At 41.9% G+C, this 17,984-nt stretch overlaps 1 protein-coding gene across 6 annotated transcripts in view; it reads right to left on the bottom strand.

The window, feature by feature from the left end:
- Window positions 1-17,984, bottom strand: part of dock1 (dedicator of cytokinesis 1) — a 233,935-nt gene that overhangs the window by 80,078 nt on the left and 135,873 nt on the right. For all 6 annotated transcript variants that reach the window (XM_035405183.1, XM_035405185.1, XM_035405186.1 and 3 more), the window contains one exon: window positions 14,954-15,048. In XM_035405183.1, the coding sequence (XP_035261074.1) occupies window positions 14,954-15,048 (95 nt within the window). The remainder of the gene's footprint in view (window positions 1-14,953; window positions 15,049-17,984) is intronic.

The raw sequence follows: 17,984 nt of genomic DNA, 5'->3' as shown, positions 1-17,984 counted from the left end.
TCTAAAAAAACTGCCACAGATAGTGTTTGTCATTACACTGTTAAAAAGGAATGTCGTGTGATGCAGCGGGCAGGGATTTTCCACTGAAGACGAGCGGTACAGGAGGGCAATAAGATTCCATCGAGGTAAGGACCGATGCTATCACAGCACTTACAGTACACGGCACTCCTGCCATACTGACCTCAGCCCACTGACACAGATGGACTGTTAAATCCACACATAATGACTGATATGAAACAGGAGATTGCAAGTCTGTTGAGAGGGGTCTGACCGAGCTGAAAGCTGAAGATCTCAGGCAGGCACCCGGGCTCTTCATTTAACATTAGATAACATTCTGGAGAGAGGCCATTTTTGAAAGTCGGTTCTTTTCAGCAGTTGTTGTACAATGACCTTCAAATTCAGAATTTCACTGTGATTACAACATGGTGGGCTAGAAAACCTTTATAAAGCCAGTCTAAACTATTTTAAAGTAACTCTGCAGATAAATGCTGCACAGATCAAACCCTGAAGCACAACCTGCCATTGGTATAGCAAGCACAGATCTTGTCATTAATGGCACCCGTGTACAGGATTAGTGCACAAATAGTGCAGCCTTAGAAAAGTGATCCTTTGTAGTTTAGTCATGTTTACAGTACAACTGTACAGTAATGCAAGGCAATGACCTAAGAACACCACCCAAGTTCACACAGTCACATTTTCAACCTGTTTTATAAGCCACTGAGTATGCTTTGAAAAAACCAAAAAAAAAAGAGATAAAAGACAAGTAAAACAAAGCAGGTTTTCAACACAGGAGATATTCCCTCTTAGCATTTGACTAGTCCTTTTGAACCAGGCGGTCATTGCCAAGCCTGTGTGTAACTCGGTACCCCCAAACCCCACCCCCCACCTCTCTCGACTGCCAGCCCGCTAATGTGAGCACAGGGCAGTCCTCGTGACCCACAGATCTCAGTGGGTTAAAGGGGAAAAAATAAAATAAAAAATAAAAAAACCCCACTGACAGTCTAATTGGCCTCACAGGAGCGTGGGCTGGAACTTCACAACGTATCCCTATATCCCAGAGATTCCCAGCGAAGCTATAAACGTTCCCATAATTAGGAATGAGCTTGTAATTCAAGGCTATACTGCTTCACTTTCAATTTACAGTGAGAGGAGGCTTGATCCACCTCTCTGAAGACCCGTGGGCAAGTTAATGAATGTACCCACTCCTACTATTGAAGTGTGTTATTAAAAAACAAAGGTTTGAAAAATGTGTATATATAACTCCACTTGATTAAGTAATTAAACAGACGCATGCTGTAACGGGAAAACTGTGGTGCCTATAACAGTAATCAGGCAAGACCTGTCCGCGTTTGACTCTCTAGCACAAATGAGTTCAGTACGAATGTGCCACGATCAGTTGGCAATAGCGTAAAAGTGAAGATTGAAGATTTTTTGTAATGTTTTTTCAAAATTCAAAGTCAGTGTTCTAGAACTCCATTGCTTTCAATTACCAACAGTGATGGTCACATCTGCATTAGATTGTTCATTTAAGAACATTCCAGTTCCATATTTGCACACCGTAAAGGGTTAAAACGGCACTTTCTGGAAAGAAGAGGTTATTTAGAGTGCTTCGACAGCTGTGTGGCCAGATCCAGTACAATACTTGAGGCAGCATTCACAAAAGCCGAACAATTTATGCTCTGAGGAAAGAGGTAAGGGCTTTAGGGAGTTCACTGTGGTTGAACCGACCGCTGAACACGTTCAAGGGGAAATGAAGGAGACTGCATGAAAGCACGAGGAAGGTGTGATTTACCGAGCTGACAGGCTGGTAAGAGCAGGTACCACGCTGAAAACTGTGAAGTCATCCTCCTCCCTTATAAAATCTGGCAACGTGACCCGGCTGATGCAAGCTCCAAAAGGTGATGCCTGATCAAGCACGCGCGCACACGCACACACACACAGGTGCACACACAAACATACATACACACATGCGCATGCACACACACGCACACACACACACACACACACACACACACACACACACAGGTGCACACACAAACATACATACACACATGCGCATGCACACACACGCAAACACACACACACACACGTACGCAATGCCAGCAATGTCCCACAATGGGTGTGCTTAAGATTGAAGTGCAAGGTGTAATCTTTGGGAATTACTATGACGGATTCATTAGTGAAATCTTACACGCACACGCACACGCACACGCACACGGACATGGACATGCAGGCAGACAAGCACACGCAGGCCAAATGAAGTATAAAGCATGCAACCAAAGCATGTTTGCTTGACTAGAGGGAGCAAACTCAGAGCGGGTGTCTTCAGGTGGGCTTGTTACAGTGTTACAGATTATGGATTGTGATCCCTTTTCCATTAAATACTTCCATTATGCTGTCTGAATCACCATTTATCTAAATTACAGACACAGAGTGTCCCCATGGAGCTATAACCATGTTTAAATAGCAATCTGCAAATGTAATTTGTTTTAATGGTTTGTGTGTGTGTGTGTGCGTGTGTGTGTTTCGTTTTAAATCTCCATAAATGCTGAATTTCACCACACCTGTCTCCGGCAGCTGAGACCACAGTTAACTGCATTACAGCAGATGAAACGTGACTGATTAGAAAAGAGGGCATCTCCCATTCTCTGTGAATGTATAATACACACACAAAACAGCAAATGATGAAATTGATCCTTGGGGCTATAGATAGGTGAAGGGGCAGTTTGTCTATGCCAATACTTTGTCAACACCAAACATAGTAGCCCATTACACATCCTGTTTGCAGAAATATTATCACATTAATAAAGTCTATGTTTTTTTCAGACAGCATACACCATATATGAATATTATTTAAAAAAACATTATATTTTTAATGTCTTAGTTAACGTCATGACGTGTGGCAATCCAAGAAGTGCCCACAGTAATGTAAAACTGAGGAGATGGGAGGTTTTATTCATCAGCTCCAGTGGAGGAGACTGTTTGAGAGAAATATCATGAGTGTTCACTGGCTACTGTCTCTGCATTTCAGGCCTTGTCTATGCTTTGCTGTTCAGATATTTGTGAAAATATTCCATTCATGTTTTTATCCCGGCTTTTCAACTGGCTCATTTCCAAATTCAAGTCCTGTATACAAGCCAGGAGATTTACCTGGCAGCTTTTGTCTGTCTGAAAAAGCATTCACAACGTATTTTATGGTCTAATACTGTCTGTACTTGTCAATAAAATAAAAAAAAACTTTGCAGCCTTATTTATTAATGTGTACTGTGAAATTAATTTCATGCAAAATACTCCATTAAGCAGAGAAGTCTTCAATAGCCAGTGCTGTGTTCTTTCACACTGTGTTTTGTTTTTTTAACTTCAAAAGCAGTCCAACCACGTCCGGAAGTGAGAAAAAAAATGCCATCAGTGGATTAAGATTTTCTATACTCAAACCAGCAGGTGCTCTGAATAACAAATATTTTCCTATTTAGGCAAGTAAATATCAAACAAACGGGGTATCAGGGAGACTCCCCGATTGCGTCACAGGGCCAACACAAAGCAGTGTGAGGCGCTGAGGAGACATGCTGGCTCGGCATGTCGTTAGCACAAGAGTGAAGCCTTCCTCTCCTTTGAGATTCCACAGACTTTAAAGGGAAATGCAGTTCAGTTTCTGAAAAAGAGCAACAGCAAAAAAAAAAAAACACATGCAGAAAGGCACTAGCAAAACAAGTTATTTAAACCTCTAGACTACAGTCTCGGGAAAACGCTAAATAATGTTTTGTAAATTAGTGAACCGATATTTTGGTGACCACTGTCACCAGATAGTTAATACAAGCTGTTCCTCAGTATACTATGGGGTGCAGTGGGAGAACGTTCCCCACACTGATAACGGCTGCTCTAATCGATCTAGCTCAGTGGTAACCAACCATGTCCCTGAAGATCTACCATCCTGTAGGTTTTCACTCAAACCCTAAGAAAGCACAACGCATTCAACAGCTAGAGATCTTGTTCAGCAGCTAATTAGAAGTCAGCTGTGTCAAATTAGGGTTGAAATGAAAACCTATAGAATGGTAGATATCCAGGAACAGGGTTGGTTACCACTGATCTAGCCCCTTGGGGTCTGCCTGCACAACAACTGTTACATGAAGTCCTCAGGCACCAAGGCTGGTGGACTACAGTGGGAACTGCACACGCTGCCTTGCGCTCTCCCAAACTGACAGAGGAGGTTGCAAAGATCACATGGGATGACAAACATAACTGATAATTCCACATTTAGAAGAAAACAAGTAAACACCGTGGGTAAAGAAGATTGCTCCTGCAAGTATCCTAGAGAGATATAAAGGCTGGGAGGAGTGTCAAACAAGGACTGTTTCAAACAATCCTTGTGAGAAACAGAGGAGTGAGAGAATTAAAGAAAGAATGAAGGAAGAGACAAGTCAAGCAGCATTAAAAGATGGGAAGGACAAGGAGAAAAGAGGACACAGCTGAAGTGAACCGAGCTAGACATGTCCAAAGACAAGGAAGGATTTGTGTGTACTGGGGAGGGGTGGAGGTGCGGGGGGGTCAGACAGAGGAACACTCTCTATTTATAAAACCGAGGCCCGGGAGACGGGCACGCCGTGGCCCAAAATTACTTTGGATGGACTCGAGAGAGACCAGCGGAATGTTCCGGTTTCTTGAGGCGCTTTTAAGCACAGAGACAACATCCTCCCGGGTAGCAAGGGGCAGACGGTGTTGCGCGGCTTTCCGAGAGCCGAGGAATTTTTACTTTTTAAATTTTTATTTTTATTTTTAAGGCCTCCGTGGCGTGGTGCGGCAAAAAAAGGAACCAAACACGGCACACGCCGTGGCAGCAGGGGACACCGTCCGCCCGCTGCAACTGGACTCAGAACAGCGGGGCCTTTAATCAATGTGCCAAGCGAGCGGCTAGGCTGCGCCACCCCTGCAATAACTGCAGCATAAGCCACACTTGATTGAAATCTATTTGAATAAGTCTAATTAAAGAAACCTCCAAGTGCAAAAAAAAAAAAAAAAAAAATGCAAGAAAAAAAACCTTATACATTCCACACCATAATTAGGGGGTTATTAACACATCTAAAAACGTAGTCAGAGACGAGGATAAAAAATTATGCAAAATAATTCAGTGTCAGAATCAGGGAACCCTGCAATGAAAATCTTCACAGTTGTAATTCATGGAGATGTCTCTGCCATGAATAGACAAATATGCTGATTGTTGAGATTGGCATGCAAATATTAAAGACATGCATATTTATTTATACATGCGTGGGTTTTGGGGAACATTTTAATTCATGTGCTCAGCAGACCACGGGTGCTCAGCCCATCACCCACAAATAAATACCCTTCCATGCCCGTCTGAGCTACAGACACACAAAACGGGGAGAGCTCACCTTTATATGACAATTAGCCTGAACCCCTTCCTGACTGCACAATTAAGCATGGAAATTTAAATCACGCATCAGAAGGATCACGCATCGGAAGCTGATTACTTCTTATTTGATTGCGTTTGAAATAGCATGACCTCGGTGCACTTGACATCGAATCGTTTTTGTTACAATGGAGAAAGAAAAGAAAAAACTGGTTTTAAGTGAATCTCCAAAGATGATTGAATGCAACCCAGAAACCTCTATTGAGATTAAAATGATGTACAATGATGTACTCAAAAACAATGCCTTGTTGCAACAAAAGAGTCAAAAGGAATCAGTGGTTGATGGCAGATTCTTAATAAAACTAATACACTTTTTGGAGTCACAAACTTTTTTTCATTTGCCCTTTTATTTTAAATGTTATATTATACAATGTCATATCCTGTGTTATTTTCTTTAATATATCATTACATGATGAGGTCATGTCATTACAGTAATGTCAGCTGTTAATTTGGGAAAGCTCAGATGAGAATGTGTGCACTCTATGCACACATAGCCCAGCTAACACAAAATGTTCTCACAATGTTCCGGGAATGTTTTGTGAATGTTATAATATTTCCACTACATGGCAGCAACATTGAATGTTTGAATGTTTTCGGTTAGTGGGGAAACCAGCCTGTGGTCTTTACACAGCAGTCCGCCTGCTCATTTCACTGACAGCCCGTATTATACAGTTCAGGCCAAAAGTATTAAGCCACCTGAAATTTTTACTATTTTTATAGCTTTAGGTACAGAAGAATTTTGTTAATTTAAGCACATTTAATGAACAGCAGACATATTTATTCAATTTCTACCCACAAAAACACACAACGATGAGTTTTACTTCTTAGACACAACTTTCCTTTTTTTAACTACCTTCATTACAGCTAAAGAAACTCTTGGAAGTCAATCCAATCATTTTGCAAAGTGTGAGGCAGAGGGGTGGGAGGGAGGTGGAGGAGTAGTTAAATTGACTGAAATCTTATCTGCCTTAAGTTTTATTTAAAACCGCAGGTAGCCTAAGACCTCTTGCCTGTACTGTAAGTAAAACAGGCACAAAAGTAAGAAAAATATGGCAAACAAGAAGAGTTAGGCTTAGATTTGTGGGTCTGCTATTCAAAAAATGTGTGTAAATGAATTATTCTATTCTCATGTTTTTTAATTTTTTAATCCACAGGTGCCCTAATGCTTTGGACCACACACCAGACAGACTGCAAGTGAATCTGGCCTCCCGCCCTTCAAAAAGTAAAGGTTTGATACCTATCAGTTCCTGTTCTCATGCTGCATACCAGTACCTGTATAGACGTAGAAGGTGGTAATGACTGAGTTAATCTTAACCACAGCTCTCCATTGCATAAACAGTGTGCAGGATAGTACCTGCTAGTGCACACATGAATGCACACAGTACCCATCGTAGCATAAGAATAAACTTCGATAACAGTGCACAAGTTAAGTTAATCTATGGTTACTGACTATCCAAAAAGACTACAGTTAGAGACAGAGTAATACAGAGATTTCATTTGCTAAGATTTCATCACCTTAATGACATCAGTCAAGGTTCTAAATACCTTGGGTGCTTGAGAGTGAATGACAAATACCAACTGGTGTCAAACCTACATTAAATGCAGCTTTTCGGTATACACATTGTACACTGACTGAAGGAATGTTGACAAAAAAATGATGACTAAGGATGAATGATCCTTTTTCCCTTTCATTTCTGCCCACAAGATTCCACAGTGGAAGCTTTATTCTGAATGTGTGTGTTCAATACTCTCAGTATTCTTCTGTCCCTCGCACTTAATAACAGGGTCTTTTTCTGATGAAATTGCCATCTAATTACTTCCTCAATGGAGGATATAGATGCCTGCTCGCACTGAATGAACCGGAGACTAATATGATTTCTGTTTCTTAAAAAGACTGAGCTTACAAATTGCTCATCGATTAATCACTGATCTGTGACCGGCAGGGTTGGAGAGACTGCTGTAGTTTTCAAGGATGAGATGCCAAGATGGTATGAATTAACATCTGCAGGCCTCATAAATTCCCTCAACTCCGCCCCCCTCCATCTTCTCAGTCTTTATCCCATTCCAGCACATGACCACAAGCTTTATGGCCGCGGCCCTCTAGGCACAGGTTTGTCACAGAAAGGAGGCGGTGGATCGGCCGATTCGGCTACACAGTTAATAAAGTTGTGCAGGATTGATTTTGGGTCGTAGAGTAAAAGAGTAGTTCCTTCAGACGCCCGCATTATCACCCTTTCAACCTCTCTCTCTCCCGGCCGGAGCCAGACTGCTCGCCCACGCAGGCCCTCCGACACTCAGCCGCGGTCTTCCCCATATAAACACCACAAGCTGCTTCCTGCCAGCGCACTCCCACAATGCACTGCGTTAAGCCGTTCTGCGCGGACCCTTTTTAATCAACTGAAGTGCTTAATTGCGGCAAGCAGCACTGTTCCAATTCATTCAAGCACTGATAACTGAAAGGTGTTCTCTTAGCAAATCACTTCCACCCTTATTTATGAGCCCACAAACGCTAAGCTCACAGCTCAAACATTTCTGGTGGCAAGAGCCTGAGACTTTCAATTTTGGTGGAGGTAACCTGAGATCCTCAAGGAGAGCTCTGAAAATACACCAATGGTGACGATACATGTAGGAGAAAGGGATATCAGCGAAATGAAAGAAAGCATTGAACAACATAGGTAATGTGTACTACTCTACATTGAAAAGTGATTGGTTAGTGTTAATAGCAATATAAATGGATGGGGAGGGATTCAAAGGATAATGCTAATGTTTAGTAGTCTTCTATTGGTGATGCAGGGGGGTCTTTAACAAACAGCTTGCCCCCAGCCTTCCAGAGCAGTAGACCAGCTAGTGTTTAACAGAGATGGGCACAACATCAGTCGATGAAGTCCTAATCAAGGCACCAACTGGTTTACAGTATTACTGGAAATAACAGAAATCCACTGTATCTTGTATCTGAACTACACACATTTTACCAGCTCGATAATCAATAGGATGAATCCACAGCGGGAAAAAAAAAACTGCAGAGAAAAAGCAATGGACACTTTGTGCTTTCTACACCTCCTTCTGAACAAAATAACAGTCTACGCCAATCTGAAGGGGCGGCCATAATCCATACGCAAGGAGAACTCCATGGCACTGCACAATCCTCTAGAGACTAGAACTTCATTAAGGCCATCATTAATAACTGAGGGCGAACACACGCATCTAAGAAAGAACACGAGGTACTGCAGATGTTCTCTCCCCTAAAATGTCCAGAAGGAAGATTTCATAACCGCAAGGAAAAACTTTTCTCCTTTCATGATGAAGATGACATTCTTGTGATGATAGGCCTTTATACTTCTAAGTGTATCTCAGCTACTGCTTCTAGTTTCTATGGCAGAATGCACTGTCAAAGGTAGCTGATATGGCTATGCACTGTGGCAAACAATGCATTAATAATCTGTGACACTCACAATGCGGCCGATAAAACCTTGATCTCTCATGCCTTACTGGCTCAGCTTATTCTGCATTCTAGAATAAAAGGACAAAATATGGCAGCTGAGCGCATCATTTCAAGGTGGATGGTTTTAACCAGGGCATTATACATTATGTTTGAATTCTATTTTGCTATTTTCAACTTGCATGATTTAAAATCCGTTCAGTTTGTTTATGCAGTGAAGTTTTATCTTCTTAAAAGTATCGATTGTGTTACTGTAGTTATGCTAAAATAGTTGGATGTACTCAATTTAAATGCCACCAGACCACATTCAAATGACTGACCAGAGGTTAAAATAAAGCATCAAGTTCTAATTGGGGAAAAGAATGAGACAAAAAACTAAGAAAATGTCGCCCATATTTCATGTAGCGCATGTACAGTAATTATTTTTGAAGGCTAAATCATACATTTAATTTTCGTTAAACATCATAGCCGTTTCCTGCATGTCGGGTATAATTAATTCCATATCTAATGTGACTTTCGCCCTTCAACATACTTATAAAATGCCAGTACACACAACGGTCATCACAGTAAATTAGCAAAGTTAACGAAGGTCAGTCGTGGCCACTTTTAACATAATGACGAGTCTTAAAATCTTAATAGCATCCAAGAATAAATTACTGACCAATTTTCATATCACGTCAGACCTGGGGGTGGGGGCAGATGGACAAAATAAATTCAGAGAAGGAAATCTGTGACCAAATGGTTCAGGTAATGAATAAAAACAAGAATAACATGCTGTACAATACTATATAAAATCTCAAAGGTACTTTATGAACAAAGGAAGGCATTAAGACTTTTTACAGAGGGAACCAAAAACAATTACAACTATGATTTACTGGCTAAAAGCACTGAGTCAGTGAAGTGGTGTGCTGGGATTCATTCACCAGACTCACTGCACTTACCTCAAACCCCTCCAGCTCCAAAGGCTCAGGACATATTCCAGAACCTTCTAGGGTCTCTTCCTCAATTTCGCTTTATCTATGTCTTACACTATTAGGCAAGAGCATCACTGATATACAAATTGTACAAGCAATACACATAACATGATGTACGTTTCACACGCACGCACGCGCACACACACACAAATTCAGAGATCTCCCAATTCAGCTTTAAGTCTTTATCACTACATCAGTCAGTGTGTGTCAATTACACAATACATTTTAAATAACATTAACAAAATGACTGCATGTCCTTTAAAGTAAATTTCAAAATATTTTAACCATAACTCTCTTGTAGACCTAGCTACCCTTCCTCTTTCTCTAATGGTGAATGCATCCCAATTTCCAACATGACAGCAGAACATTTGTATTCTATCCTGTATAACTCATATACAAGGATTAGCCCTTTGAAAAAACTAAAATGTCCATAAAATCCTACACTCAAAACTGAACCTGTCTCTAAGCAGCAGTGATTTAAGGTCACAGACAACCACAGAGGGACAGAAGCTACTGGTCCCACAGGCAGACACGACCAATCCTCATAATGCACTGCATCTAAATGAGTCATGCTGTGTCAGTATGGATATAATAACACAGTAAACAAGTTACACCCGCATGGCTGGGCATGGGATGGGGATGGAGAAAGAGCGGCGGTAAAAGCGCGCGCTGGGACGGCCCCGGCGGCGCGCGGGTCCGGACTGCAAAGCACCGTGGGTAGGAACCGCGGTGGCGTTCCGCAATCAATCCGGGGCTAATCAGTGTGCCAGGAAAAGAGGGGATGGGGTGGTGGTGGGGAGGGGGGGGGGTGTTGCTATTGCTTCTCTGCTGCGCGGCGCAATGCTTATCTTTAGAGCCCGCTGCGTCCTCCCGACTTCCAGGGAGACGCGGCCATCCATTACCGCTAACGGACGGCCCGCCGCGGTGGTCCTTCCAGCCTTTACCAGCCGGTATGCAGAGCGGGTGGGGGGGTTTGGGGGAGGAGGAGACCGGCTGGCTCATTAGCGAGGCCCGCGAAGCCAGCTGTGACAGAGGGAGCCCTCGGGCCACATCTCCACGCGCGTGCTCTCCCGCACGCGGAAGACCCCGGCAAGCAAGCAAGCACGCTCTCAGCAAAAAGGAAATGAAAGCTCACCAGTTTCCCTAATGCAACAACAGGAGGGAGGAGGCGACCATCACAGGGAAGCTACACCGTGCTGTCACTACACTCATAATGCTGCAGGAATCAATTAGTTTTCAGCAGGCCAAGAGTACAACCAACTCCCCCTCTACTCACACCCAACTCTCACTCTACTCAGGGACAAACTTCAGCAGTCTCTCTCCACGTTTAGTACTTTTTAACTTCATAGTATCCTTTAGGCTTGATTCTGCTTGTAAGACTGTTGAAGGATTCATCTCACAAAGAAGATCAATAGTTCCAAACATGCAAGTTGCATCATTATCCACGGTTCTAATCAAAGACGGTGTGTCACCGCAACGGGAGAACTGGTCCCCTAGCGCACACACTCGTTTTATTAATATAAAGATGGAAACGGCGCTATGAGGAAAAACAAATGGACGTATCACCTTGTTTACAAATACAATGCCCACAAACTCTTAGCCTCTCAGACAGCAACTAATGGAAATATTTCACTCCTTTGTCACATTTTTGACAACTGCATTAGTCACCTCTCTTGCAAAAAATAAATTAGATGAACTCCAATAGTTTGACAGATTTTGTTTCATTTGGAAAAGCAAAACAAACAAATAGCTTAAATATAGATATTCATCCCCCACCACACAAACAAGTCGATGTCCCTCTACTTGCACATGAGCACATCTGTACACCAGAAAGTCTTGGTGTGTATGGGTGTACATATGTATTGACAATATCCAAGATATATGCAGTCTCATACCAAGAGTGCTAGGAGGGGTTTTTTGAAGGCCATGGGCAACCGCAAATGCAGTCAATACTTACCGGGGTTATGAAGACTTGGAGAAGCCAAAGTCAAAACATCCCAACTCTAATTTTGCACTGGGTTGCTCTATCCTGAGGTATGTCAAGCATTCAAACTGTCAGAACTCCGAACTGGGAAGCAACAAGTAATCAAAATAATGTCCGCTTGCGTCAGATGGTAAAATGTTTGGCTCAAAGCTTTAAGAAACTGTAGTTCTGAAATTAAGCAAATTTTCATGCGTGTTTGTCGATTTGTTAATGCTTTCACACTGCTGCAAATTTAATTAGACAAAAACAAGCCATTCAGCCAGACATACGTCCTGTATACATCCTACAGTCACACCAGGTTTATGTGGTTATACCTGTGCCATCGTTAAAAATTGTATTTTTAAGTCTACTACACTTTGGCTGGAGATCTCAGGTAATGGGTAGGCACTGCAAGACAGTACGGAAGACGAACGATAGATCAGTGACAGTTACAGGAGTGCCTGCATCTCGATGCAACCTTCCATCCGCCGGAAAGAAAAGCTAAATGCGTAGGCACTCCAGAAACGCCAGCAATGTCCCATAATGGATGTGTTCACGGCTGAAGCGCAACCATTGGGAATTACTCAAACCTTACATACACAACGACGACACCCACCCACACATACTACACAAACACACACGCACCCACCCACACACACACCCACACGCACGCGCACGCACACACACACACTCACACACACACACACACACACACACACACACAGACACACAGACACATGGACACACACCCACGCTCAGTGCTCCAGGGACATGCAGTTAGCGCCTGTATGTTTTTGTTCCCTGCCATGCATTAACACTGGCTGCTGTCTGCGGCGGAACAGATGTGATTTCCACACCTGCAGGGCAGACAAGATTTTCATCACAAACTCGCTCCGTCTTTTGCATTCTGACACAGGTGGCTGGAAACGTCTATTGGGTCCCTGTATAAATTCCAATATCAAACTTGGCTGCGACTCCGCTCGTAGCAATCACAGCAGCTGATGACAGGCCACAGCAAATACAAAAGGAATACCAAAGCCATTTCCATCCGTGTATTGATGATATATAAAACAGAAACTCCCGTATCCCAAAGAGATTCCGGAAACCTCTCACGTCAAACTACACACTAAATAAATATTTACATGCAGGCATGCCTAGGCATGCCAAACATGTATGCAGTGTTTTTATTTTCCTTTCAAAACGTAGTTGGCCGTTTTATACAGTCTACAAAGTCGATCTATTGTTATCATAAATAAAACTGACACCAACTGAAGCCAATAGTCAGGACAACACCAGTTGGCCAAATCTTCTCTGAGCATTGCTGTAAATGATTACCACAGAAATACAGTACCATTAAAATAGGGGTAATTTCCGGTTCAAATCTAGCATGTTTCTAAAGAAATTTCAACTGAAGCTAAAAATTAAAGTGTTTGACTGAATATTAATATCATGAAGGAAGATACAGGACAAGAAAACTGCAGATGATGGCCAGAGGACTGAGCATGACATACAAGAAAGCTATTGTGAGGATGAGAAAATCAAAGAGAAATATTGCAGAATGTCTGTGTATTCCAAAGTTAACAGTATGGAATGTCCCAAAGAAGAAACTAATGGAGGATTTTGGAATCACTGCGACCAGGCAGTCCACAGAAGACTTCAGAAAGTGATGATAGGGTGACTATAAGCTGCGAGAAAAAAATTGCCAGCTTGATTAATTGGTAATGATCTCCATACATTGGGGGTTAAGGTATTGCAAAACAAGAGATAAAATGGAATGGGGGCAATGAGCTGTTAAAATGGTTACAAAAAAACAAGCTTAATTTTCAGTACACATGTTAAACGTGTAAAAAAATAATCTGGACTTAAATGAATGCAATGAAAATGCTGCAGGGCAAGGGATAAAATGGAATGGGGGCGATGAGCAGTTAACATGGTTTTACAAGATCAAGTTTAATTTCTAGTACGGATGTTAAACTTAAAAACGTGAATGTAAAAAAAATAATCGGAACTGAAATGAATGCAATGCAAATGTACCATCATCAGTGGAACGACAAAGGTTCCATTTAATGGATCTGTTTTTCCTGTGGATTCATGGGGTTCCGAGCGAGATTCCCGTGAGAGCAACCGACACGCACTGCAGTCTGTCATCAGCTCCTCATACAAAGCTGACAAGAGCGCTTTCCATATTTAGAATTATGCATTTCTGACGGGTTCGCTGAATTCAGCTCCAATCAGCGGCATTACAAAGACACTACCTGCAAAGGGGTCATTGCGTGAGATGTGTCTCTCTCCAGCTGCTTCTCTCTCAGAACGGTCACGAGTGCATTTTTATTTATTTATTTTCTTGGTACAATACCGCCTCAACCGAACGTATGAAATTACATTATAATGAAGACACTGAACAAGATATGAAGTCGGTACCTGCCGACTGTCAGATAAAATGAGAAAGAATTCATCATACTTCATCACCCATACCTTTGCATAACGGAATATTAATAGAACTGAAAAAATAAAAGAAGAATTCAGCCTCTCGCAATATTTGTACTGCAGTCATTACAGGAAGGTACATGTTGATTTTTATATATCTTCCAATATATATTTGAGCATGTTAAAATAAGAATCTGGTTATTAGTCATGATTAAAATTCATTGTATTATTATTCATGATTATTAAGCACTATTCGCACATAAATATTATATGAAGTTCAAACATTAAACAAAAGAAATTTCTCGCGATCCTGTTTGATAAGCAGCCCTTTAAGACCCTTTTGACTCAATCAATTTTTATTTCCCGCCCCGCGGCTCGCATTTGTTAGAGAGAGGGCTAGAAGGGCATTAATAAAACAAGAGAGAGAGACAACAAAGTGACAGGACGCGGGCGCCACAAACTTCGGAGATTAGCGGCGATGGAAACGCCGAGCCGTTCATAATTCATGGCCTCGGTCGCGCCCGCCCGCCCGCATCACCCGGCTCTCTCTCGCGCGAAGGAGGCGCCCTTTTTGTTTTTTTTACGCGTCGAGAGAAAGCGCCGAAAACGTCCTGGCGCAAAATTCCGACTGCCGTTTCCAAGCAACAACCGCTGGGGGAGATCAAAGCAACGCGATGGCGCCGGGGGCCCCCGAGATGGGAAGGCGGCCGGCCCGTACTTACTTATTCTGCATCATGTTCATTATGACCCAGTCGCCGGGGTAGACGTTCTTCCCAATGAGGTCCTTGAACATGATAAATGTTTCCATCAGAAAATCCTGAAACAGAAAAAAGGAAGAAAGCAGCAGAAATGAGGACTTCTATCCTCGATCTGGGAAGATAAGAAGAAAATCTATAATAAGGCAGAAGGGGCTTCGGACCCTGCTGGGAAATAGATTTGAGATTGGTTTTTAAGGTTTAAGGTGAATAATGTGTGAACGGGTCCTCCATTTGAAGGGCACGGCAGACAATGATATTTACAAGCAAGCGCGCCGCACCAGATCACAATTCTAAATCTCTCTGGGGTGCGCTAGACAAGCCTGCCCCTCTCCTTGAGTTTAACTGCCTGAGACTGACCTCCTCTTAGTCGCCTTCCCTCCCAGTTAAAACATATCTTATTTCTTTAAGTGTGTACAGGGTGTTGCAATCATTAAAAAATTTTATCATTAATTTCTGCAACTTTCATGTACAAGTTTGGAAGCAAGACATGCAACACTGCTGGTAGCACTAAAGGTAGAAATTTTAAAAATCTGAATAAACTTGGCACGGTATAAAATGAGGCCCTTTAAGAAACTTAAAAGGAATTCCCCACATTGAGTGTTTTGCTTAAACATCAAACAGAATATATTGTGTTACTACATTATAACTGAGCCTAATCACAGGCCTTGGTGGTGCAAAAACCCAATAAACAAGATAAAACAAGGACAAGTCACGAAAGCATGTCTGTGATGACAGGGAAAAAACGATGAACAAGACACTCTACATTTAATGTTGCATGCATATTATGGCCATGGAAATTATTTTTTTTATTACTAATTTAATTTACAAATTACATTTTTTATAAAGCATTAATAACATATTTATCAGTTCTGGATAATGGCAAGAATCCTATATGTATAAACATCATGACCTGCACATAACAACTGACAACAGTTGGCACAGGTAACGAGAAGTCACACCACGGATCATAATTTATAAATCTAAAATCTACATATCAAAACAAAATAAGTACTACCGTGTTTAGGACAATCATTTCAATGCATCAAGTATAGCTTATTATGGTCATGCATGGTGAGTTTTACCAAGGCTCGTGAAGTTACTAGGCCGTGGTTGACGGTTTGGGAGATCTCCAAGTGCTGTGAAGCGCTGCCAGTTTTAGCAATGACGCAATGGCCCAAGCCAGCCGAGCCACGATAAATCTTTGAAAAGAGACCTGTCTTCATCACGGCGATTGCTTGCCAGGGTGCTGAAATAACCCAACCTCCCCTGCAACGCGCTGAAAAATCAATTTACTGTCAAATCTCATCACCAGCCCTTCGCTCAAGAACTCATCTCTTCCCTTAAACACATGACCGACATGTGCCAGGAGCATTTGAATCCAGCCACGCTGACAAAACGTAACATTACCTCACTTCACTGGACAAAATGTTAAATACGTATACTGGATAGCATATTTTTCCTCTTTGTACCAAACTCAGTTTTACTCTTGAAATCAATATTTTTCTGTCGCAATATTTATTACTTTGCTCTCAATCCGCAGTGTTTTGCTTAATAAATTTGATACAAATCGTTGTCAAAAGTATGACGTTATCTTTTTCTTTTTTTTTTTTGACACAAATCTGATTCTGCGTTAAGTGTCGTACTGTATGACGGGACATCTTCCAAAAAGGCAAACTACCTCCCACAGAGGGTGCGTGACACCGTGTTGGCCTTGCGTTGCTGAGCTTTCAGGGGTGTTAGTGATTCTACAGCACCAGGTTCAAATGTTGTAGCAATTATGCTGCATAATTATCAACGTTAGTAACCCAGCAACATCTGACCCATAGTGGAAAGTGCTATACAGCTACAGCAGCAGCGATGCCATATGATGCTGTACATATCCTAATTAAGATAAATTAATTTGTTGTCATACTACTAGAGACACAGCCACTGGTAATGATCCCAAGAACGCTACACACTTATAGGAAACAAACTTTGATTGGAAGCATTAAAACCAACTCCCATTTGTATAGTGAGTGCAAACAATGAGGACAGCGCAACAGGGAAAGTTCAGCTACTCTCTTTGATCACCCAAATGACTTATATCAATTAATTCATGCATGATGCACGCCTGAATAAAAAAGCGTATACCAGTGAGCAGAGGCTATATTTTTTGTAAGTGTGACTGTATCTGTGATTTTAGAAAAATACATTATAGTAATTAGGTATTCTTGTTGCTGTCATTATTGCAATTAACTGCATTTAAATCTGACTGAAGTCTGGAGCAATTAATTGGTGAGTTAACTGCATACTCCAATCTCCTGCTCACCTTGTTTGTGTCTACAGTCAGCTACATAATTATAATGGGACAAAGAGTAGTTTATTTTCATAAACCTTACCAAATGGTGACCATCTTCGGAGAAGAGGAAAGATAAGCCTGCGATCGTACAGTACAGTACATTGATACTTTTTAATGCACTTGAATAATCTCATTCTGAGGCTACGAACATTCAAAGCTCAAACCCAAAACGTCAATCGGATCTAACCCCGCCCCATCCCGGTTGCTTCAGGGTTCTTGCTAATTCTTTGATGTGAACTGGCCTTCGGGGAATTCGCCAGTAGATTCTATTCTGAGACGCTGCACAAGCGCCACACGACTGCTTCAAAAGGTGTGCGTTAACAGACAAACAGCTCTGCAGATGTTTCACACCAATTAACGGAGAACTTTGAACACCACCCCAGCAATCCAGAAATCAAGACAGAAATATAAGATGCGGAGAAATGTTCTAAATTATCCTGAGGTATCCGGAAATTACACTTGGTGCATAAGCGTCAGTGATTCAGCCTTATTAAGTTTTGACGGCTCTGTTTAAAATGAAGACAGGCTTCCTCAAATTACACTTGCTGAAGTGAAATCAAAGAATACGACTGTCGATGTGTCATTGGAGTGGGGGGGGGTGGGGTGGTGGTGGCAACACAGGATGTGCCTCTCTTGAGTATTGCTCCAGTATTAATG

Source organism: Anguilla anguilla, chromosome 2, assembly GCF_013347855.1.
Source record: "Anguilla anguilla isolate fAngAng1 chromosome 2, fAngAng1.pri, whole genome shotgun sequence".
NCBI classification, from domain to species: Eukaryota; Metazoa; Chordata; class Actinopteri; order Anguilliformes; family Anguillidae; genus Anguilla; species Anguilla anguilla.
This window is presented reverse-complemented; position numbering and strand designations above follow the sequence as displayed.